Here is a 25,658-nt window from a genome sequence, read left to right as displayed (position 1 = left end):
TTGACAGCATGAAAAGTGAGTTCAGTATAAGAGTTGTAAGAGGTGAACCTGTTAACAGGAGTCTACTCTGTGCCGAAATTTCTGCATGCTCAAAGGGCCCAGTGGTGGTGCAGGGACAACTTCCATGCCTCTTGGACAACACAAATTAATAAAATAAAATGAAGAATTCAAATGAGTTTTGGAGACACTGTGTTATAGTGCCATGGCTGTCTCCACCTTGCAATTAAAGATATGTTATCCTGAAAGCGGTCTTGCATTATGGTTTTGTTTGGGGACAGTGGTGAAGAACAGAGCTGGGGATTTCCTTACTCCTACCTTTCTTTGCATACCCTTTTCACTTGAGGATTTTTACTTGTATGTTTGTCCTGCTAGTTATTTCTCCGTGTTTTTATCCAGCGTTCTTTGCTCTTGGGTTTTTTTTGGTTGGTTGGCTTTTGTTACCCAGCCCCCCAGCCAGAAGGATTTCAGAGAAAGAGCAGGGTTGTTATTGCTCTTCTAACAGTGGATGTATTGCTGCATGTTTATGTTGGCTGTAGGTACCCACAGAGTATAGAATGACACTCCACAGTATGCCTGTGTTTGCTGCATTCTCCTCCAGCATGAGGAAATACAAAATCCAAAGGGGATGCCTCTGTAAGTTGTCAGGAAACCCTTTGTAGTCCTAAGTGGGATGCTGGAGTTCTGATTATGGAAACAGGGTTGCCTACTGGAAAACCTACAGGGACCTCTTTACTGATTTTGATTATTGCTGCCTGTCATTTGCATTAGGATTTTAAGAATAGGGATTGGTGTTTGGAATGGTGATATCTATTTTCAGAGTTCCGCATCTAAAAGGGAAGCTAATTCCCCTAGGAAATAGCTTTCTTGTACAGCTTAGGATTAGAAATGAGGCTGAGTGTGGGGTGGGAGATGGGGAAACCTGCGCACAGTAGAAGGTGTTTTTATTGCTTGCATTCTGTTAATGAGAATTAAACCAGTATTGCAAAAGAGAGCACCATAAAGCAAATTTTTATGATGGAAGATCTGAAATATTGTTTTTAGAAAGCAGTGATGAAGAAGTTTGTGATCCAAAAGTGCTGACGTTTCATAAGTGAAAAAAGTGCAGAAGTTTGTGTGTTTGTTTAAGGTGGTTAGTACTTCTACAGAAATGACAAACTAGGCAATAGAATTATTCAAGCATATAGTGCGTTGACAGTAGCTATACAAAAGGTGTCATGACAATTTCCAAACATGCCAACTAGGTTAAATGTGTGGCAAACATAAGCTTGATGGGAAATTGAATATGTGTGAAGGATTATTTTGGTTCAATGCAGAAGTCTTGCACACTTAATAAATCAAGAACTGATAAGTAAGAATATGTAATATTTCTATTTTAACATTCTTCACCTTAGATTTAGTCTTCTTAAAGTCATTTATTCATTTGCATAGGTTCTTAAGCAGTGAATTAACTTCATGCGGTCCTTTAATGGAGGTTCTGTTTGATCCACAGTTGGCTGTGGTGTCCATTCTTTCCTTGTACTGCTCTGTTCCTGTCCTGAACCACTTCCACACAAATGCAAGGGCAACTTTTGCTATAGGTTGTTCCCTCCACTGAAGAGGGATTTTCTGTGTGAGAAGAGGGGTTTTCTGTGTGTGTCAACACAGAAAACCGGGAGCCTCTGAGGGATCACATTCTCATGACTGGGGCTACCCATCCCATGACCACCATGCTGACCGGAGCAGGGAACATGTGCTACTTGGAAGTGGCTGTGTTTGTGTTTGACGTGTCTACTTTCCAGTGTTTTCAGACTCACTGCCCCAAGGTTTTGAGCTATGCTCCCCAGTGGGCTGTGTTTTTAAAAAAGAAAGTATCCCTTGTCCTTCACTGTGATGATTCAGATACAGTAACTTCATCTCTCTTATTTTTGAAAGCTTCAATTAAATACTGGAAGAAGGTTTTACGCTAATGTTTGTCTAGGGAGCTTTTCACTCCATCAGTGATATGAAATTGCATTTGTTGACAGTAGGTAATGTCTGTCTGTCTCCTTCCTAAGCTTTAGTAGAAGATTGTAAGTGTGCCAAGGACCCTTGTCAGTATAAGTGGATTTTTAAAATGCATTTACAGAAGCAGAAATACCTTTTTCAGTCTCACAATATTTTCCCTTTACATTTGGAGTAAACGGCCTGTTTGGCTAGTTTTAAACTGTGATTAAATATAGATGTTTTCAACTAAAAGGTTCAGAAAATAAGCATTTGAGCAGATTTGTCATGGCACTCAACGTCACTTTCACTTCGGTGCTTGCTGGCAAGTGCATTTAAAGATTAACAAATAAATAACAGGATGTTGGGGCTGGGCTCCATTGAAAAATTCCAAATATCTCTTCCTTTCTTTGTTTTTAGGACAGAATTTGTTCTTGAGCCTGCCAGGGTCTTGCTTGTTCATTAGCTGACGCAGGCTCTTTTTGCCTTTTCCATCATCACCACTTAGAAAAGTTCTGCAGGCCAAATTACACCCTCCGTAATCTCTGCCCAATTCGATTACGTCCAAATGGTGCTCCCGTCTTAATTCAATTTCTGTATTTCTCAGGACAGCCAGAACATTTTCTCTTGCAGGACACCTGCCATCTCTTTTCTCTCAGAGATAAGAGGTGGATATTTTTCTAATAGGGAAAACAGCAGAACTGCATAATTAATTTCCTTAAAGCGTCTTTTCACTACCGCTAAAAGGAGTTGCTCCTTGTTTTTTTTCCCCCTCCGGTGTATTTCTAGTCAAAGTAATTTTAAAAATAGTTTTGCCTCTCTACATATTGTTAATTGTAGGTAGTGGAAATTTGATTATTTTTTTTTTTTAAAGCAATGGATTATCCACAGAAGAGCACACATAGTCTGCAGGAGATTGAGTTATTGTAGGCCTAAAATAAGTAAGGTGAGGAGAAGGACTGAAAGCGGTTGGTGGGTGTAAGAGCTGCTGGTCTTCTTCCTTTCACTCACTGTCTTATGCTGGTTCTGTCGTTTGTCTGCTCGTGCAGTGAACTTCATTCAGCATATTAAAGTGTCCATGAAATAAAACTTTGCCTTAACCTCAACCAGGGGACAACAGTTTTATTTTCCTTGATTCAGGGTTGTTTCCGCATAGCTGCTGCCTTGGATTTATTGTTTGTATCAGCACTGCACACCCTCGAGTGCAGACAACTAAACTGCTTAATTCTGTTTTCTGCAGCTATAAAATTGGAAGCCTCAACCTGGACCCTGGCATCTTTTTGTCTGGCCTATACAGCCAAAAGGATGGTGATTTTTCAAATACCTGGTAGAACTGGCAGTTAGGTAAAAAGGTGGACCTTCTGTCAATCCTCATTTGCAGGTTTTGTGAATGAGTGAGACCTAACAAGAGGTCTGTACGTTTTTGTAGCGAGGTATGCATTGGGTTTTTGGTTTACCCCAGTTTTCTGGGGAGAAATGATTGGCAAAATATACATAAACTGCTGGAAAATTAAAAGCGGCTTGGTACTTTCTATGGTGAGATGCAGTGCTTTGTACTGAAAACCAACCATTCCTCCAGTTATCTGATATGGAAGTTTAAACACACTTGACTGCTTTTATTATTAGATGACAATTTGGTTTTGTTTTCATTGGGACGTGGAAAATCAGAGAGATCTACTTGAGAACATTATCCTTCAAACTCTGGCAGACTGCGGTGGATGAAGAAGCATGCTGGTGACATGCTGGGATGAGAAATGATGATGCCGGAGGCATTCTCCAGCTGTTGAGTTACATTGAGAGGTGATAAAGAGGTAGCTCGTGGTTTACATAGAAATCAAAACAAAATTAAGCAGCTGTTAAAGATAATGTAAACGATGGAGTTCCATAGCAAGACTTGTCTGGTTTGTCAAAAGGGATGGAAAATTCTTTGCGTGAAATTTGGACACATAGCGGAGATGAAGGCAGTGATACAATTGAACACTCAGAAGATGTGAGCAAAGTGCTTCTCTGTGTAGCGGCTGTAGTTGTCAGGAGGCGCAGGAGTGTGGAGAAGGATACTTCAGCTTTTTCTATCTGATAGCCACTGTTTATCAGTAGGGTTATTTTATTGTTTAATAAAACTGCAGTGGAGAAAAATGTTTGCAGATTGGAGCCCTTAGCTGCTGTTGTAAGGAGGGTTTAAATTTCACTACTTGTGTAGTTGCTGTGTTACCCATGATTGGCAGAAAGAAACCGTGCACTGAATAACTAGTGCTTTTAATTTGAAGGACAGACAACAAGGGATATAACCAGTAAGGCAACAGAGAAATAAAGAAAAGTCATGTCATTGACACAGCATGCTCTATTTTGTTAAGAAAATAGCAACGCAGTGGAAAATAACGTGGAAGTGGGAAGGAGTTTCAGTCGGTAGCTTTAAAAGGAAATGTAGAGATTAGTGACAGCTGGCTGTGAGTGCTGATGGGCACTGCAACCCTTCCCACAAGTTGCCAGACACAGCTGGCAGAGCACCTAATAGTTCAGCCACCATCCATGATGTGTGTTTGTGGGCTCTGGCTTGTAACAAGAAGGGGTCGCCAGTGGAAATGGATGTAGAGCAAACAGAACAACTCAGTAGATCGATGCTGAATTCTTTTTGGGTGTCATCAGCCCACGCTCAAACGTGTCATTTCTGCTGTGAAAAGCTCGAAAATCTGTCTCCTTTTTAAGCAACAGAACGAGGAATTAGTCACCTTCATTTTACTGTTCAGAAGAACCTCTGAGATCAGTCCGCAGCCTCAGCCCAAGCCTCCACATTTTGGTTTGGCTTTGACGGAATCTTTTTGATTTTAAGGTCTCCAGGAAAGCATTCTGAAATAAATGCTGCCTTTTGATAACTGGTGGTAGTGAGAGCTCGATCGCACAGCAGATACTTCCCAGTGTTAGAGGGTAAATGTTTTCTAGAAAATAAATAGAGCTTAGCACATATTCTGTTCAGTGGTAGCAGATCGCTCTACATCGTAATAAATGCGCATACATTTTTCACTTATCTCTTTTTGTGTCTGACTAGCACAGATTTGTTACAGGCAGTTAATGTGCTGTTGTATCCAGAATTAGATGAATAAACATTTTCAATAATCTGCCTTTCATGTCTGTTATTGCTCATTTTAAATGACTTTAATACTGTGAAGTGGGTGTCCATCCGTAGCTGCAGTGTACCAGCACTGTACTTAGGTGGCAGGGGATGACAGTGACAAGCCAGGCCAGACCTCACAGACTGAGCTTACAAACATCGGTTCATTCAAAGGAGTAGTTTGCTACAAGAGGCTCTTCACCCTCACCCATCCTGTTTGCTTCCCTCACAAGACAGTTAAGCGAGCACTGCAGTCGCAGTCGGGCTGTTCTAGATCTGTCCGCTAAGAGGGTAAGTTCTTCCAGATAAGCCTCGAACAGACAAGATTCATTTTTTACTTTGCTCAGAATTTCCTGTGCTTTGTTCTGCATCTGTTTGTGAAAGACTGCATTATCTTTGAAAGCCTTCATCTTGTTTTCTTTATTCAAGCTATATGCTAAAATGGAAAAAGGGAAAAGCTGGAAGGAGCCAGCTGGAGCAATCTGCCAGGGATCCCGCAGAGGGGCAGAGCTGGCAGGCTCCTGAAGCCTCTTCATCTGACCTCTGCTGCAATTTGGGAAGCCAGGAGATAAGCCACTTTTCCTGCAAAGGACTTGGCTTCTGCCAGCCATTCAGAGTAGTGCTTGAAGACCACGCCAGCATTTAATCCCATTTTTCTCATCCTGTGAAAAGCAAAGGCACTCATCGTCGGCTGTTTTTAAAGATGCTCTGCTTGCTGTGGCTGATCAGCATCACAGTGGTTTTATGTTGTGCCTGCTGTGTATGTGGAGAGATAGAAGTTTAAAAGTGATGGCACGGGAAGAGTACAATTTCTCACTTTCTTCAGAACATAGCATTTCTTCTTTTTTTCTTCCTTTTTAGAGAAGAACCATAATGTTATCAAGAGAGTTAGAGCAATGGTAGAATCATGACATCTCCTTTAGGACATTGGGAAGAGGCATCCTGGTTGTACTGAAGCATTTCAGCCGCAGGTGTGCTGGATGGAGAGAGGTGAAGAGGAATTTCATCCCCATCTGTTTCCCTGACCTCCACTCCCTTGCTGTGATGCTGGGATCTTGTTTCAGAGCCTTATGCGAGCTCTTGCTCTATGGCTCCATATGGCATTAAGAAATGGTAGTGTTGTGCAGAGTCTCAAAACCGATGCATATGGGGGTGTACTGGGGGGTGAGAAGCATATTCGTGTTGTGAATTGTACGTGGAAGGCTTAATTTCCCATCTCTCCTGCCCACTGTTGTGGTGTGTCCATCCAGGAATGTGCTGTTTTTCTTCCAAGTGTCCCAGTGCTTCCCTTTAATATAACAATCTGTTGATAAGCAAAGAAAACTTTAGTTTCAACAGCATAATTAAAATGTGGTGCTTCCTATCTAGTCATTCTCCCCCTACTTTTGGGAGGTCAGCAAAGATTACTGTCAGGTGAAAGCTATGAATAAAGGATAGAACTTAACTGAATGTGGCTTGAACTCCAGATTTTCTACAGACCTATCTGTCCACTACTCTTCTCCTCATCCCCCAAATCAATTGAAGATGGCTCTTTGTGCAGCTGTGCCCTTGGTCCCCGTGGTTAGGGACTGCTTGTCAAGTGTTATTTGAATGGAAACCTGTCCCTGATGCTTTGCCTTATCTCATTGTCCTGCTGAGATGAACTTCAAACGCCAGTTCACATTTACCCGGAAATGACCTCCTCTAATTGAAAAGGACAGTGCTGTCTTAAGTAAGTAGATAAACAGAGCCCATTTGCAATTGCAGATCTAAATGCTCTCTTTCATAGATGATCTTTGCATAGTATAGCAGTGTCTTTAAATTTTTAGAAGCTGACTAGCAAGAGAACAGAACTGAAGAGTAAGGTTTCTGAGCCATGAGCTGATGTTGATCTCTCTCAGGCTGGAAGAAGACTGGTACAAAATTCCCTTTATGGCAGCATGGAAGGCATTGCAATAAAACTGGCATGAAAAATCTTGAAGGTTGATTAGCAACCAGACCATAGTGCAGGGTTATATACAACTACCCTGCTCATAAAGTAGAATAAATGGGCCATTAGTTAAGGCACTGCTTAGCGTAGAAAACTCCCTTGGTTTCTGTTACAAATTGAGGTTCCTGCCATTAATGGCCTGGAAAGCTGACTTTTTTTCAGCTAGTTATTTGCTGGAGAAACAAGAGATTTTTTGAGATGCTTGCCGTGAACTTGAATTTTAGGGACTGTGGAGAAGGTGGTTTTGTTGTCCTTAATTTTTTTCCTGGTATAGCAGGTGTTGAGATGGTGCTGGATTACCATCTGGCTGGATCGAAATTATAACTGCTAGCTGAATTCCTATTTAAAGTTTCTCACATCGTCTTGGACTCAGCGGTGATAGTCTCACGAAGACTTCCTGCTAAATTTGCAGGGAAACTTGAAAAGGAACAGACTGCTCTTCAGTTTGTGCTCTTCTGCTTCCACTGACACGCTGCCATTATAGGCTAAGGACTCAAATGTTACTAATTGTTTCAGGAGAATAGCTTTCAGCTCTTGTCTAGTGGCTGTTTTCCCTCCTAACACTACCTTTACCATACCCTTCAGGCAGCGGGAACCAGAGAGCAAACTGAAGGACAGTGTGTTGTTCACTGGACTTGGTTCCCTTTGCTTAGGCTGAAAGAAGAGGAAAAGTACTGCTTCCATATTCTCTTCTTAGGAAGAGAATATCTTCCTCTATTCTGAGGAAGGTCCTCACTATGCTTTTGCTTCTTTGTTTTCTGTTAAAAATGGGTGCTGTTCTGCAGCTAGAAGAAAGAATCTCAGGAGAGGCCAGTGCTCCTCAGCACCAGAGCCGGGGACTGGGCTATAAGTGGCCAGTTCAGCTGAAGCTTTTGAGGGATTTGTTAATTCAAAGTAAATTCAAGAGGAAAGATGTTTCCTGCCAGGGCACAAGGCTGTTCCTGACAGCAGAAGGATGTTGTGGAAGGTGGTAGCTACCAGACATGGGGAATGTCCTGCTCTAACCCAGGTAGGGGTATCCCAAATAAGAATATGACTGCAGAGGAATTAATCCTCTGCATATAAGAAATCTTTGTGAAATGCCCCCCTTCTCTCCCAGACAACCTTGTAATGTAACTGAATGTAGGTACAGTTTTGGGAAAGAAGCTGGTTGTGACCCTTCTGATTGAGACTTTACACCGAGCTCATGTCTTACTCTGTGAGGAGGCTTCGTTGCAGGAGCTCACAATCCGTTGGAGGTCTTAAATGAATATACTGGCTTAGTTTTCAGACAGAAACTCTAGTGAAAAGCAAACTGAATGCTACTGGAACCGTGTTGAAGAACTTCCTGTGATGCAGATTTTTCCCCCTCAAAGCTCACTCAAGCTCTATGCCGGTTTAAGACTCCACAAGCTACAGTTTGACTTTATATCCTCACCAGTCATGTGCAGCAGACATTGCCTAACACATTTTGTGCCATTTCTAGAAATAGAGCGTTTCAAACTAACTTAGGTCTCTGAAACAGCGATGCATGGCTTGCTTCTGAATTGTAGGAAAACTGCTTCCAGTCCAAATCAAAGCTGCCTCCGCTGCCAGTGTCTGTTTGGAGGGATATTCCGATTTATTCTGCTTGCACTCCATGAAATGTAGGTCAGGATTTTAAACTTGCAGTTGCTCCAAGGACAAATAATTTGCAGACACTTCCGTGTTAATAATAGGCAATTAGAAGTACTCCCCTCTCTACTTATCTGCTTGTCCTCTCTCTTTGTCCTTTTTCCTCTCTTTTCTATCTTTCTAAATGTGTTCTCTCGTTTCTCTGCATACTTTTCCTCTTTTGCTGTTTGTTTTCCATACTTTGCTCTCTGCTTTCTGTGCTTTTTCCTTTCAGAGTGAGATCTTTTCCTGCATTTCTCTGTGTTGTGAGCGCAACTCCATCCTGCTCTCTGCAGGCTCAGTGTTACAGCCTTGCAAATCATCGATTTCTTTCTTTCCATCCTCCTCCCCCACCCCCAAATCCCAACCCATCCAGCCTAATGTGAGAGCAGATTGGCCTCAGTATTTGGAGAAAAGATCTATAATAAGCACTGGGGACATGCTGGTAAAAAGCATCAGCATGGTATAGCAGGTCACTTGGAGTACTGACTGTACATTAATTCTCTAACTTATAATTAGCTATATTAAATTCCAATTTTCTGAAAGGAACCATTATCAAATAACACTCTGTTTGAAATCTCAAAGAAACGTAAGGAATGAAAGCTTAGTCCTCTTACGCTTTCATCTTTCAGAAGCAATCCCTATCTTAACATCTTGACCTACATTTTCTTTTTACCCTCTCCAAGAGACATTGTGTGGATATAATGTCTCAGAAGGGAGGTAAGGATTTTATACATGTGTATGTGTTGACATAGAAAGTTTGGAAAAAACAATGAGGCCTTCATGTCCCCTGTGACTTTTTTTCCCCCCTGGCTTAAAAGTGTTTTCTGTAATATCTCTAAGGCAGGCTTTAAGTTTAGAAAAAAATATATCAGTGTGAGAAATCCGCTTTGTTCCTTTGCAAAGTGATTTCCTTCTATCTATTGAGCTTCGGTGAAAACCATTCCTGATTTTACATACCAGGAAAGAAAATCTAAGAAGTCACTGCCCTTTTTTCTCATAATCCCCTTCGTCATTCAGGATCCAGCCATACATTTTCTTTTCCCTATTAAATGGGGGCACGCACCCACTGCCTACTGGGTGCTGTCCTTTCTGCCATGTCCACTGCACAAGGGAAGGACAGGGCTGTAAAACTTCCCATCTCCTCCTACTGCAGGACAGATGTGGTGCTGCTGCAGGCCCCACTCTGGGCTGGATATGCAGTTATTCTTCCATCTGTTCAACGTGTAAGTTTTTTGTTTCAAGCAGTTTGAACACCCAGTGTGCTAAGCATGTACTAAACATGAATGCCTTGTTGTAGATCGTTGTAGCTTGAGCTTCTTTTGGTAGATGCCTTGAAATGCAGGATAGGAGATGTTCTGACTCCAGAACATCCTGAATCCAGGCCAACTTTTGTTGCCTGGATTGTTTCAGTTTAATGTAGCTCTCAGCATTTTATAGGGTACTGTGAATTTATGGAGGGATTGCAGCCTATGATTTTTTTCCCTTTCTTTTTATTCCCTCTTTTTTCTTTTCTTTTTCTTTCAATATTTTCACATCATCATGAGTTGTGTTGGTTTTCTTTGAATTCCAATAGGGTACTTTTGGTCCTAATTTTTCTTAATTATTATTATTGTAGTAACACAATAGTGAACTCTGGCATACATAGAACCTCTGGGGCATTATTTTGAAAGCTCCTCGATGTTTTCATCCCACATTCCTGTGCCATTCAATTGTAAGCACCTCCCATCTCCCTAACCCTGCATGTCTGTTGCTGTGCTTGAAACAAGAAACACGCTAATGGGTTTTGGCTATGTGGATGAATGGAAGGAAGATTATGTGCGGCGAATTCGTGTCCACTTCACAGTTTCCCTGTGTTTGGGGAAAAAAACATAGTATTCTTTTAAAATTACAAAATACAATATTTTATCTCCTTTGCTTACTCAAAAAGATAAAGTTCTTAAACATGCCTCCCTTTATATTCCTTACTGTATGAGTGTTTGCTGATGGCTGTTCCGAGGTTTCTGTTAAGTTAGGAGACAGTGAGTGTTGTTTTACTTGTTTTACTTTGACTTCCAGTGCCCCCAGAACTTGAACAAATTAGGTTTTTAGGAGCAGCAGAACAGTTTAGAATCTCTTTGAGACCTCTGGGAGGTGCTGTGTCTGAAGTCTCTCTAACCAGCTCAGAAGCCCGCTGCAGTGTGGGGGTCTCAGATATCAGCCCTTGTGCCAGCTTTCATCTCATCCGCCATGGCTTGTCTGCAGGCATTGCAGAACGGAGGTGAAAGGGAGGTTAAGCTGCTGGTCTCAGGAGATAGAGGTGAAAACTGCTTGGCATATTGCTTTGCCCCCTCCTGCAACGTGCAGCCGGCCTGAGAGATCCCTGCTTCCTCCTGTCTGCCCTCCTCCCAGCCATAGAGCAGTTTCTTGGCGTGCTTCCTCTGTGGCCATTCCTGACAGCTGCTGTGCATCACAGGGGCTGCTGCCAGCGTGTCGCGTTGGAGGTGCACCAAAATCCTTATATTGGGCAAAGCCTTAGGACTGAAACAGAGGTGAAACATCAGCACATGTTTGGCTGCATGATTTGTTCCTTCATGTTGGGCTTTCATCCTGTGCTTGTGATTTGGGTTTGCAGCAATTAATTGAAATGTTTTACCATCACTGACACTAGCCTCCCCTACCAGACAATAACTCTGCAAAGGGTCTGCAGGGGCTGAGCCTAACTGGCAGCACAGCACTGCATTCTGAGCATGGCCCGTGATGCTCACACCCTTAAATTAAATTAAGTCTGCTTATGACCACATTGGTGCTAAAATCTTGTCAAATATATGTTTATTTTATTTTCTATATCAATATCAATATTGACCTATTGATCTATTATCTGTTAACTATTTAGAAGTAGAACCAATGATGAAGAAGAGGGAGTCTGAAAAGCTCAAGGGCCGAATGCAGAGAGGGTCTTGCAGAAGTTTGAGTTCTTGCTTCAAGCTGCACTCAGTAAAGGAAGTGAGTTCAGCATGGCACTGGGTTTAGGGAGGAAGGCTTAGCTCCTAGGAAGAGCAGCTGCTGGCTTTGCCCTGACAAGAATTGCTTTTCCCCGATCTTCATGGCTGAAACCTACATGAAAGTTAGTAGAAATTTAATTGCTCTAAATGCGTAGATCATCATTCAAGTGTTTAGTAGAAGGAAATGGTGTGCCAAAGCAAAAAAGTCCTTGTCAGCAAAAGGGTTGACAGCTTGACTGCTGGAGCCAGCTGATGGATGATCCTAGAGTTAGGGAGGGCCTGTTCGCTGAAAAGTCACTGAAAATGTGAAGTGAAAGTAGTATAAATGGTTTAATTCAAGTATCTGTCATATGTGACTTGAGTTCTCAAGGAACGCGTAGCATTGAGCTCAGTTATTTTTCCCAGGACAGGGGGAGGACTTCTCAACACCCACCTCTGCTCTGTTTGTGTGGGAGCGGCATGGGGCTGTGCGTTTTTCAGCAAAGGAAGTTTTCCTAGCTCATGTCACATTAGGAAAAATGCTGCTTCTGCCAGACTGGAGGGCTGCCCGTGCTCCTGGCACAAGTCACAAAAGGCAAAGCCTCAGTGCCATGCGTTCGGATGTTAAGTGGGGCCGTGCAATTAGAAATGTGCCGTTCAGCGTTTGCCTTTCACGGCTTTTGTCACACACGGGCAGAATTACAGACAATAACACAGAGGGAAAACCTCCTCAAAAGGGCTTCGTGAAGCTCCTGGTCTGTGCACCGTGTGCTGGCAATGGCCTCCTCGCAGTGAGGAGTGTGGGGGCAACTGTGCCCCTGCTCGGGACATGGCATCATGTCATGTCTGCCTGCTGACATGGTGAGCCCAGCCTGCTCTAGTCATCCGTCCCTGCAGATCTGCAGGAACCACGCTTCGTTAGAGGAAAAGTGTGTACCAAATGTTAATCAGGGTGCTGTGTTGCTGTTGTATCCAGTTTCATGCAGATCGGCTGCTTTCAAATTAGGCAGTCTGTAAGGTTTTCCTAGAAATTACAAGGCAGGCTGTGCTAAGCCTTTGGGTTTTAGCTGCACAGCTCTTATTTTTAAAGCTTCAAGTAGTCATTGCTAGCAGTGAAACACTGTATGCTTGTTTATTTGCCTTGTTGTTTTATATGCACATTCATACGTTATATTTTCTTCCAATTAATGAACTCTTCCTGCTTCAGTATGTCTGTCTCTACCTTCTCTCTCCCTCCTTCATTTATACTCTGTGGAGATGTATTTGCTAATTTTTTCTTTCTAGTGTAGAATAGCTGTTGTCTAGAGACACGCTCTTGGCACAGCTTTTTCCTCTCATGTTACTTAAAATACCAGAAAGGCTTTCTTTATTAATTTTTTTTTTTGTTTTTGCTAATCTGCCTCATTCCACTGTGCCAAGGTGTGGGTGCTTTTGAAGTCAGGATTTATTGTTCTTTGTCCATCCTTTCCTAGCAGAAGCTTCACTCTGAAACAAGGTGAGCAGTATCACCCAGTATAAAAGCGTATCCCTGAGATGCTGAGGATGGAAAATAGGGGACTGAACAATGGGACCAATGAGGGCGTGCTGAGGTTAAGATGGATCTGTAAAAGTAATACAAAAGAGGAAGAAATTACCCTCACCCAGTGCTCCAATTGGGTGATAAAGACTTGAAATACTGACTAGATTGCTTGACTTAATTCTTACTTAACAGAGGAATATACTCTCTCAGTCATATAAGGGAGCTCTTGTGATGAGCAGGGCAGATATGTTGGCTAACAGAGTCACTAGCATTTCTCCCTGTGTCAAATAGAGTTAAACCAAATAATAGTGGAAGAAACAAACCATTAAAAAGCAGAATGCTTTCTTTCACGGGCATATTGAGGGTTTCTTTTTCTGTTTCCTCTCTTGGGATTATTTCCCCCCTGGTACTCCATTCAGCCATAAAATTCCCCAGAAAAAGAGAGGACAAACAAGACATGATGGTTTTGGCATAAAGAACAAAGAATAATGTATTCGTGTGTCACTGATAATTTTGTTAATACCTGAGACCCAATTCAGACTTCTCTTTATCGTGGTGATGATGCATGTTTTTATATCGCTTGATGCCCTTCCCTGAGAAGAGATAAATTGCACTTCTGGAGCTGGTTGTGCCTGTAATTTCAAATAAAATGTACATTTAATTCTGTTTCTGGATTACATATGCTACTACCAAGCACTGGTAGGAGATGTCCTGTAGGACAGATGATGTCCTTGGCATAGCTGCAAATCGAAAGGCATTTGTTCTCGTCAGGGAGAAATAAAGCCATTCTGTCTGATGCCAAAACCAACACGTACATCACTGCAGAACTTCAGCACTGCCCCTCACAGTGCACAGCGTACGCCATCTGTACACTCCTGGGCACTGTACTCTGGAGGCTTGTCTCACCAGCCCTGCCTTGTGGTTAGGCGAGCTGTGCTGTACCGTGAGATGCAACCTGCTCCAGGGCCACTAGCAAGGCGGACAGGACTGCCGGTCCCTGCATCCCAACCCAGCCCTTCTTCTGGAGATGGTGCTCCCATGCTTCCACCAATGGTCTTTCCATGCCTTTTCCATCAGTGTTCCTCTGAACAGCAGAGGTCCGTGGCTAGGGCCTTGCAGAGCAGCATTCTGAACAACATGTGGGATGAGGACTCAGCACGTTTCCCCAGTGCTAGCAGTGGGTGCGTAAAGTGCTATAAAATTAGCAGTGTTTCTGTTTGTCAAAACTTGTGACCTTTGCACAGCCTGGTACCTACTTATTAGAAAAGCTGCCACTCTTCCCTTATCACACCTCACTGCTAGCAATTGGGGGAGGTTCAATAGTGACATGTTACTGATAAAACAGATAGGGAGCAGCTGGCGGGCTGTTTGCCGTCAGCTCTCTTTTCTGCCCTCTTTTGACTTCATTCGTGACAGCCCTAGGTTGTGCTAGACTTTGAGACACAGCACAACCACTTCGAGTTCCTTTTTTTTTTTTTTTTTTTTTTTAAATTTGTAAAAAAACACGCAGAAATGCAAAGTAGCTATTTGTTGGCTTTATCTCTGCTTCAGCCCCTTTGATCTGTAAGATGGGGACTTAAGAGAAATCTGTTCCACCAACACACAGCAGTCAGAATTGCTGCTTGTACCTCCTGCCTGTGACGAATCCTGCCCTGCTGCACAGCTTTGGGCTCCTGTTTCCAAACCCATCCGGCCCATGGTACCAGGGTACCCAGCCTTACCTCCTCCAACTCTGTCTTGCAATATAAGTAAATAAGGGTGTTACAGTGGCCATGTGCCTTGCTTGGGGGAAGCAGGTGGGCTGAGTTTTTCACTGCATCCTTACAAGCTAAGAAATGTCTTTAATCACAGAGGTGTGTCCTTTCAATTTAATTCTTTTTTATACAAACTTATAATAATTGAAGGCTTTTCTCTGTGCATGATCCGTTGCAAATATTGGTTCTGTTTTATTTTTATTATTTATTTCTTCCAGATGCATATTTAATAAATAAAACTGAAGCTTGAAGTTTGTTCTATGGCCTGGGGTAGTTTCCAGGCAGAAGTAAATTAAGTTTGTTTTTGGCTGCTATATTCTTGTTTCTATTAGTTTATTTATTACACAACAAACAAAGGGGAGAGGAGAGGAGGGAAGGGGAAGGGGAAGGGGAAGGGGAAGGGGAAGGGGAAGGGAAGGGAAGGGAAGGGAAGGGAAGGGAAGGGAAGGGAAGGGAAGGGAAGGGAAGGGAAGGGAAGGGAAGGGAAGGGAAGGGAAGGGAAGGGAAGGGAAGGGAAGGGAAGGGAAGGGAAAGGGGGAGAGGAGAGGAGAGGAGAGGAGAGGAGAGGAGAGGAGAGGAGAGGAGAGGAGAGGAGAGGAGAGGAGAGGAGAGGAGAGGAGAGGAGAGGAGAGGAGAGAAGAGAAGAGAAGAGAAGAGAAGAGAAGAGAAGAGAAGAGAAGAGAAGAGAAGAGAAGAGAAGAGAAGAGAAGAGAAGAGAAGAGAAGAGAAGAGAAGAGAAGAGAAGAGAAGAGAAGAGAAGAGAAGAGAAGAGAAGAGAAGAAGAACAAAATGAGGAAAGCAAAACAAAATTTACAGATGCTGTGTTGAAGCAAGAGAACAGTATAGTTAACGATGGTAAGAGGTCCTTTATGTAAGCTTTTAGGCAAGGAGCACTTGGGTTGCTTAATAGCGATTTTGGATGGAGATGTAATGGGAGTAAGGAGCTTCCTTCAACCTGAGTTATTTAATCAGTTCTATTTTGTGATCGTGTCTTTTGACAAGCTGACAAAACCATCTTGTGCTGCAATGCCATTCATGCTTGGCTTCCATAGTAATGATGTATATCTACATCTAAAAGCACTGTCCCAGCTGTTTATGTGAGCTGTTTGCTAACAGTTTTTGGCATAACAGAACTACTTGATGCATATGCTCTGTTACATTCCACAATCAACGTAATGCCCAGTGACTTGTCATCTGAAAAGCCCTCGTAATGTTAATTGCCATTATAGCAGCAATGCAGAGCATCGTGTGCTATAAACAATGACTGTTTTGTGCCGTGGTTAATTTATTTAGAGGCGGAAAGCTGCTGTAGTTCTGCATTACCGAGAGAGATAAAACATAGCATTTTTAATGATATATATTCCTTTTAAAAGATAGGAAGATAGGTATCTCTTACCCTAGATAATTTCTTTTAAATTACGTTAGCACCATGAAAACCCAGTTCTTTAGTCTCTAAGACAACTGTGGCATGAAAATAGGCCTTATTTTCGAGGCGTGTTGTCTGTTTAATATGTAATGTGATACCTTGTCATGCTGTGACAACATGACAGATGGCATTTGCACTATAAAACTAAATTATCTTTTGTGCATAGCTATACAACAGCTAAATACAGTAACTCTGTACGATGCGCTGATTAATGCAGGCTGTTGCAGATGTTTTAGAGATACCGGGATGGTTTAACCTGGCATCAGATGATTAATGATTTTATTTAACATGCCTACCAAGATTTTGGTAGTGTTTCAGCTTCTATTCTGGCTTGTAAGGGCTTTTTGGAATCAGATATTTAGAGTAATGGACAATGGGATGTGAAATTGTGTTGTATTGCAGCTGTTTGTCTGTTACTTTTGGAAAACAGGCAAGGTCTGGTGGTGGAGAAGCCTAACGAGTAGGTTTGCGTTTAACCTTACAGCTCATAATGAACTGTTAAGTCCTGTAGTGTTCAGGTTGAAATAGAACAGGGTATGGGCAGTGGCTTTGGTTCATTTTATGTTGATTTTCATACAGAATATCATCTGCTTGAAACGGAGGATTAGAGTAGCTACCTACAGAGCTGGAGATGGTTCTGTTATTTCACAGGATTGATCAAGCAGTACTTGGCTTTGGTGGGGTTGGGCAGTGTGGTGGTACTCAGGAGTGAGTTTGCCTGTGCTCAGATGGCACCTGCCTGTCAGCCATGATGCAGGTGGTTAATCCCTTTCTACCTAAGCAGTGGCATTGCTGTAGTGTGTGGTCAGCTGTCCTAAAAGGGACACTGCAAAAAGAAGGGAATTAAATTGCCATTTATATGTATTCATATTTCCACAGAGCTTTCCCGTGTAATGCCAAGACTGCACGGCTGAAGCTGGGAGAGGCATGTTACTCCATCAGCAAAGAAAACTTCAGCTTTGTGCTGACGTAGCTGAGATCTGTTACTATGATGTACTATTGTATGCCCTCATATATAACGCTGTCATCATGGTGTGTCCAGAGCGCTGCTGCTTCGAGTAAATCCACTTTTTTACCTCCTTGTAAATTGTGTTTATTTGTTTTGCCAATTGCCCTGGAAACTGGGGCCTTTGTACCAGCCAGCCTGCAGCATTCAGGGAAGAATGGAGGAAGCAAGTGCATGGGCAAGGCCTGCCGTGGGGCAAGCTGTGGGTTTCACATGGAGCTGAGTTCTGCTGCTTGGCTTCCCTGCCTCCAGCCATCTGGGCGGGCTGGCTGGCATATGAGGCCTCATCCCGGACAGAAAGCTGTGAATAAGGTCGTGTTGAAATCCCCTTTATTTAGGTCAGTTTTGATGTATTTGGCTTTCGTTTGTGTATTGTTGACTGCAGATTTTCTCCCGAGGTGGCTGTGTGGGTTGCCTGTGCCTGTGAGACTTCTTTGTTTCTTGAGCTGTTTTAGCATGGGGAACCAAAATAGGTGTTGTTTTCTTGTTGCCTGAGATCATGGAAATGTTCAGATGTGGGTGCCTCATTGACATTAGAGTAAGTGATGCAGAAACTGTGTTTTGGAAACATTGTGAAAGCCCTTCCACCCAACCCGGTGTCCAGCTAACCGCATGATACTGAGATTTGTTCAGATGCTCCTCCCCTTTGGTTTCCTGATTATAAAGTAGCTTTGATAATGATGAATGTACCAATAGTTGTACTTTCACCTACACGTAAAACTGCCTAACCAACCTCAAATCCTTCCTTGTATTTTCTTCATCCTGCCATGTGTTACTCCTTTCTGCTTTTCTTTTCCTTCTCTCTGTGTGTTCTACAGCTCCGCTGTGCATCATAAATACATTCAGAGAGCCTGCTTTTCCTCAGGCCCTTGTGGTACTCCAGCCCAGGTGTCCAGAAATGTTTTAGATCCAGCTCAAGAAGAGAGTGATAAGTTGCTGCTAGAATTGTGTGTGTATCAATAAAAATGGTACGGTTAGCAAATCTGAATTGGTACAAGTGAAGTACTACCACACTGGAATAGTAAATCTGCTTGCTAGGCTGTTGTGAAAAGCAATCTGCTTAAGTCCATGTGAGGCCCCTAATGTAAGCTCTTTTAAGCTGATCTAATTGTTTTTACCAATGATGTTTTTTTATAGAATCATAGAATCACAAGGTTGGAAATGACCTACAAGATCATCTAGTTCAACCGTCCTCCCATTGCTGTTGTTACCACAAGCCACTAAACCATATCTCGTAGCTCCTCATCCAGACACCTCTTGAACACCACCAGGGATGGTGACTCCACCACCTCCCTGGGTAGCCATCCCAGTGCCTGACCACTCTGAGAGAAAAACTTTTTCCATGTCTAATCTAAACCTCTTCTGGTACATCTTGCAGCCATTTCTTCGGGTCCTGTTTCGTGCCTGGGATGAGAGGCCAAGTCCCTCCTCATCACAACCTCCCTTCAGGAAGTTGTAGAGTGCAATGAGGTCTCCCTTGAGCCTCCTCTTCTCCAGACTAAACAATCCCAGCTCCCTGAGCCGCTCCTCTTAAGACTTGTGCTCCAGACCCCTCACCAGTTTCATTGCCCTTCTCTGGACACATTCCAGGGCCTCAGTGTCTTTCTTGAGGGGCCCAAAGCTGAAGGCTCAGTAAGACCTCTGCTCAAACGCAGAGGTGATGGGATAGCAGAGGAAGGAAACCAAAGCAACAAGCATGCATGTAGCTGCAGGTGGGATCAAAATCCCTCAGAATGTGAAAGGCAGATAGGAGGTAGGTGGCAGCAGTGGGGTCTCTTTAACATCGGTGTGCAAGTAGGGTTCTTCTGCTTCCCCCGACTGTGGCAGAATGAGTGTAATATTTGCATCTGTTGTTTTCCCAATGCAGTTAGAAGCTGATTTTTTTTGGTGCATGTTTTTAAATAGCGTGCAGTTTGCTACCATGGGTCATACAGAAGTTTAGAAAAGAATTCAGCCAAACTGAAGGCGGGGATCTATGTGTCTAAAAAGCATTTTAGGAAAGATGTTGATGTGGTTCACTTTTAAGCCAGCCTTACTAATTACCAGAAATCAGTAGTTGGCCTTTCATTTAAAATATCTAATCCTGTTCTGTTAAAGCTAGAATAGTCAATTTAAGGGATCATTTGATATGTGAGTTTCTATATTTGACTTAATTAAGTAACTCGTTTTTAGTGGCTCAGTGAAAACAGTGTTTGTTCTGTTACTCTGAGCCATAGAGAGTTTCAGTTCTTTTAAAACTTTGGCAGCAAATATGTACTACATGACTATATGTATGAATTATTATTTCATGTAAGTCATTTTCAGACGTGAAATTCTACACTGACTTACAATCCGTGTTGCTGTACTTTCAAATTTAAATTAAATGACTTGTAGTTTTGTAAAAATATGGAAGAGTCGTATTAGACTTTGTTTTGAAAACAAACACTTTCCTCTCCGTGCTACAGAATACAATCTTTCTCAGCTCTGCTTTATTGTGCCAGTTATCCAGGCCTGGTGTTTGGCCCCAAGCCCAGTAGCTGGGGGAAGAAGTGGTGAAAGTGGAGCAGAGCCCAGGGGGAAAGGGCAGGCAGCCTGTGCCAGGTGCTGGCTGCTGGGGGCTGAAGCAGTCATGGGGTGCACAGGGGAGCAGGGCTTGCTTGCACCCTGTTTTAGAGGTTGGAGAGTGCGGAAAAGCTACTGAGGAAGCATTTGTCCCCTTTGGTTTTATTTGCCTCCCTGATGGCTTGCTGGTTCCTCGGCTTGCTGAGTGCTCTGAAGTATCTGGATTAAGAATTGGTTCGGCTCTTCAGGCTACACAAAAGAGTATTTTCTTGCTTGGTTGCTTTTCCCTCTTTACATCCATACAGTATGCAGCACTCTGCTTTTAAGAAATGTGAATGCCTGCTGCTTCCTACTGCTTGGTTAACTGCAGAGAGCCAAAGCCACGTGGACAGACACAAGTCGCCCTCTATCCCTGCTGTGTGCTCAGCCCCACTGTTCTAGTGCCAACCCACTAAGAGCCATGGGGTATCTGAGTGTCACCTGGCACATCTGCGGGGCCCTCACCTCATCCTGGGACACACCTGGGCTCCAGGCCTTTGACAGCTCGGGATCAATGCATGACAGAGAAGGCGGTTTATTGCAGATAGAGATAGCAGGAATGGTGTTTGAAGGGAAAGGTATCTGGGGGCAAACTGAATACAGTTGATCTAAAAATGATTAAATGACAATGAACTTTGTGACGGCTTAATTCAGCATGTGCTTTCTCTCCCGTGCTTGGAAGGAGACAGCTCCTATGCACTGCGGACGTCTGTGCCTTTCATCACTGCTGAGTGAATTTTGCAATTACGGTGACCCTGAAAAGCTATAGAACGTGACACCCGTTCCCATTATTTATCAGCATCTCTCATTTGTAGTTTTATGCCTCCCTTCTAGGGCATTTGTTTTAATTGGTTTCGGTTGATAGCTAACTTTGGTTATCTGCAATATTATTGCATTTTGGGATGGTGCTGGTTATGATGAATAATAGTAGACAAACCGATATTTCTCTTTAAGGGATACAAATCATGCTTGTCTTCCAAGTGCACTGATAGTTTGGCAGGGAGAAAGAACGAAAAAGAATTGCCTTCCAAGTGCATGCAAGTTGACAGCCCAAAAGGTGATTTTCTTGACTCATATACTCCAGTTTGCTGGGTTTTACATATGGCAAGTCTCCAGAATAAATATTGTTTTTGGAAAACCTATTCAAATTCTGTCATAAGAGTTAAATTACTGAGTATCAGACCTCAAACGATATGCTTGATTTACACTTCTCTCGAGTTTTAAAATGGTAAATTATATTAGCAGTAGTTTCATGGAAAAAGGCAGAGCATGAGTTTATTCTTGTTCATGAATAGTCCTGGGTACTGCTGCTTCCAGTGAGGATACAGTCAGCTAAACTATTAAATCTATTTGATGTTTCTTAAAAGGTCTGCATCGGTTCCTCTGGAAGACAGTGAAGGAATGCTGTCACCCGTGTCATATCACTGGGTTGCACTGCATAGTATCAAACCCTGAAAACATGCGAGGTCATAATTTGGGATCTCTTTAAAAGGGTAGAAAATGCCAAAAGCAATTTCAGAAAAGAGGAGTTAAAATGTAAATATAGTCACTGAGCTTTGCTGTGTCAGGCTGAGGCTGGTTAGAAGAGCCATTTTAATGCTGAAATCAGTGCCTTGCTCCATTTCAACTTTTATTTTGTGGTCTTCTTATTGAGGGTTCGATTAGACTGGAATCAGAAGGGCTGAGCCTGGTTGCAGGTTGCATCACACTGAGTCGCAGCATCCAAGCAGCACCAAGCAAAGGGCTCAAGGTGGGGGGGAGGGCATCAGGCTGGGCTGTGTGTGGTGCTTCCAGCAGGCAGCATGCCCAAGCAGGGCCTTTGCTGTTGGGCTAATTCTGCCAATGAGTTCCCTTGAGCTGAGCTTGCCTGGATACTAGGTTATGTGATTGAGTCATTGAGACTGCTAAGAGATGTATTCCTGAAAACAGAAGGCATAGTGCTGATGCAATGTTTGATGCCGTTTGAACGTCTGTTATTAGTAGGCATTTTTGGTTTTGTTTTCTTACCAGCCCTGCTGCCCAGCTTATCTTGGAACCAGTCAGCCCCCTCCCTGTTTTCTTTCAAGGGTGTCATTATAGAAAGTGGGCTGAAATGACCTAGAGAGGGCGGTCCTACCAGCATTTCTTGAGCAACCAAAACTGTGAAACAAAACTCTGTTGTATCATTTGCATCATCATTTGATGGAGAGTTGAGAAGGCAGTTCCAGGATGAAGCTGCAAGTCCTCTGGTACCAAGCACTTAAAACAGTGAATAAATACTGAGTAATATTCCTCTCTCCTGTCCCAGAGGCTACTGAGAAACATATATATTAATATTCTCCTTTGCGCTGTGCAGTCCCATCTAGGGCACTGGGTACAGATTTACACAGTGTAAGAGGGATGTAAAGGCATTAGAGAGCATTTAAAGGAGGGCAGTGAAGATGGGAAAAGGTCTGGAGGGCGAGGTGTATGAGCTGAGGTCCCTTGGTTTGTTCAGCCCGGGGCAGAGGAGACTGAGGGGGGGCCTCATGATGGTTGCTTCAGACGAGTGGAGAGGAGGGTCAGTGCTGAGCTCCACTCTCTGTTGGCAGGGACAGCACCCCAGGGAATTGCATGGGGTTGCATCAGGGGAGACTTGGCCTGGGCATCAGGGCAAGGTTCATCACGGACAGGTTAGTCAAGCACTGGGACAGACTCCCCAGGGCAGTAGTCATGGCCCCAAGTGCCAGAGTTGAAGGAGTTGAAGGACAGCGCTCTCAAACATAGGGTTTGATATTGAGTGATCCCGCATTGAGCCTGGAACTAGACTCAGTGGTCCTTATGGGTCCCTTCTATCTGAAATACACTTGTCTATACATTACTCTTTTAATTCTTCCTTAAGTCTGAGTGGCTTCCACTGTTTGTCTGCTTGTAATAGTTGCTGAATATTATGCTCACACAGAAACCTATGCATTCTTCCATCTATGTGACTTTGCTTGCTATACTATTCTTCCAGCAGAGAAAAGGCACAAAATGGAAGGTAACTGTGGCATTTGTTTCCCCTGCATTGCACACCTCAGCCTCTGATCTGGAGTTTCTGTGTTTGAGCAATTCAGTGTTGAAAGATTCTATGTTGAGAAATGGATGTTTTATTGTTAACTCCTTTGGGATTAAGAATTCTTTAAAGGATCATAAATTATAATAGTTGGAAGCAGCAGAATGAAGTTCAAGAAGACAACAGATTAACCAAACGGCAACTTAATTTTATACTGATCTACAGATAAATGAAAAAGATTCTGTACTGTGCCAGTGAACAGGCATTCTGTTACACACGAATGAGTTTGACTCTAAACTGTGCCCCTTTTAGCATAAGGGATGTGACAAGATTATAAATGTGATTGCAGACACCTGTAGTGGAGTTGTTTGGAACTGGTGGCTTACAGTTAACCGAATCAGAAACATGCAATCAGCCAGTTTCTTATTGAAGTACCTCTGTGCAAAATCAATGTTATCAGCATATCTCTTTGCAAGACAATTGCTTTGGGAGTTGACTCTCTACTGATAATCTAATGTGTGAATTTTAATAAAAGCCATTTGGCTCTGGAAATGCGGGTTGTGAATATTGTGTACTTCTTTGTCATGTTTGCAGGACTTCTCACTAATGGCCAATCTAAAGGATTAGGACCGGGATCAGAGCAGCTGGAGAATGAAAAGGACGATGCATCGCAGGTGTCCTCAACAAGCAACGATATTAGTTCTTCAGATTTTGAAGAAGGGCCCTCGAGGAAAAGGTCAGTAGTACATCATGATTAAAGAAGTAGCCTCTCTGCTTTGTCCCTTTTGTGCTATAAGGTTGTGATTATGTTATCAGTAAGGAATGATTGCAAATACTGCCCTACTGTTAAAAGACTTTCCAGTGTAGGCTCCTTCTAGTAACAGAAGGAGTTTGTGCTTCATCCAACATTATTGCTGTTTTCTTTGCGGGTTTTTTTGTCGTTGTTGTTCTTTTTTTATCCTGGAAAAGCAGTAGATGATTGCTGAATTATATGGCTTGGTACTCTCTCTCTGCCTCCCCTGTCCACCTTCATTGCGTCTTGGGGCCATATCAATAAGTACTTGTGTGTAAGTTCATGGAAAGTGTCATTGAAGTAGTGTTACCCTTGCTATTTTTAATTTTCTGTGAATGAAACCATGTTTTTTTTTTTAAAAAAAAAGGCTTCTGGAAATTGAAACTGAAGTTATGCAGTGTTGTGGGTATTTGATTGCAAAGGACTGCTTTGACATAACGCTGTGGTAAACTGCTTCTTCTTTCCTAGAAGTCGGTTAAGGAGCCCTTGTTGAACTCCTACAAGTTCTTACCCTGAATGTGCAAAATGTGGGTTAAAATTGTAGGAATCAAGCCAATCTCTTACAGAAAATATGCTGAAAATGCAAGCAGAGGCTGGGAGTTGTCTTCTCTATGAAGTGAGAACCAAAACAGGCTGCCTGAAAAATGCTGTTTAAAAGATAGAACTGGAAAATGCTTTCTCAAACTTTTTTCCTTTGCACTCTTGTCACCCTAGTCCCAGGCCAAAATGGACTGTAACACAAATTCTCTGTCAAACAAAAGAAGTATTCTGCATGACCTTATGATTTCTTTGGGAAGAAGAATGCTCTTCTGGATGCCCTCCATGTCCCCATGCTTCCCACCTCTTTCCCCACGACTTATTGTTCTCCCCTCCACAGCAACAAACCCAAAATCTAGCTCTGAATATGCCTACTAGCTTGTCTGGCATACCCAAATAAAATCTCTGCTATTTCCCATACTGGTAGAAATTCTGTAAGACTTACTGCATCCTACTGCAGGTCGGAAAGAATATTTGTGTGTTTTTAGCTTTATGAGTTAAAACAGAAGCTTGAAAATGATTTCTTCTTATAAATTAGGTAGAATAGCCCTGGGAGACAGTGATCGTAATTTGATGCTGTTGCCACTGATGCTAACACATTATCTTCAGGAAGTTTTGCTGTCCTCTGTGTTTGCTGTGTCCGCTCAGTTCACTGCCCTCGTTTCTCAGCTGCGCTGACACAACCGCTTGCAGGGTCATACATTGAATAGCTTGAAGGAGCTTCTTAGGATTAAAACTAATACTGAGTGGAAGATGGATTTAGTTTTTTTTCCAGGGCTCTTTGTTTTTAACCTGTGTGCGTTAATGTCTCTTGCTCACAGGAGCAGCTGCCAGTGCAACCAAGAGGCACCCCCTGCTCCCTTCTGGGGATGGGATGTGGGTGAGGAAGGTGTCACAGGAGGGGGCTGTCCTTTGTCCTTTGCTCCCTCCCTTCTGATATCATGCACAGTCCAACGCAGTAATGAGTGGGATTGCTGCATCACCCATCCCAAGAAACTGCATTTGAGCATACCTTGTGGGAGAAATTTTTCTGAAGGACTATCTGCTAGTTTTAGCTGCAGGATTCAGATACTTGAGCAGCAGTTCAATGATTTAGGCCCACAGTTGTTTCATTTACTGGATATTCAATCCTTCAGACCTTTAGTGAAAAACTGTAGGGTACTTTCCAAGCTAGAAAGAAAACAAAACAAAACAAAAACCAGAAACCCAGGTGTAAAATATCTTCTGTGTAAGATAAGATATCATTTCAGTTCTTCGTGCCTCATGATTTGTTGAAGTAGCATTAGTTTTGCTGTTGCAGTTGCTGTGAAGGGAAATGTTCCTGTTTTGTTTCCATTTACACCTAACTTTTGTCTCTCTTCCTCGCGAGCTTCCTCTTTGCAGACATGCATCTTTTGG

The 25,658-nt window shown here is 42.8% G+C and overlaps 1 protein-coding gene across 2 annotated transcripts in view; it reads left to right on the top strand.

The window, feature by feature from the left end:
• JARID2 (jumonji and AT-rich interaction domain containing 2) overlaps positions 1 to 25,658 on the top strand; it is a 202,740-nt gene that overhangs the window by 88,531 nt on the left and 88,551 nt on the right. For both annotated transcript variants that reach the window (XM_072327482.1, XM_072327479.1), the window contains exon 3: positions 23,525 to 23,666. Coding sequence is in view for 1 of the 2 variants with exons in the window: in XM_072327479.1 (XP_072183580.1) it covers positions 23,525 to 23,666 (142 nt within the window). In the remaining variant the exon portion in view is untranslated. The remainder of the gene's footprint in view (positions 1 to 23,524; positions 23,667 to 25,658) is intronic.

This window comes from Excalfactoria chinensis, chromosome 2 (assembly GCF_039878825.1).
Source record: "Excalfactoria chinensis isolate bCotChi1 chromosome 2, bCotChi1.hap2, whole genome shotgun sequence".
NCBI lineage: Eukaryota > Metazoa > Chordata > Aves > Galliformes > Phasianidae > Excalfactoria > Excalfactoria chinensis.
The sequence above is the reverse complement of the archived record's forward strand: the minus strand, read 5'-3'. Positions and strand labels throughout refer to the sequence as shown.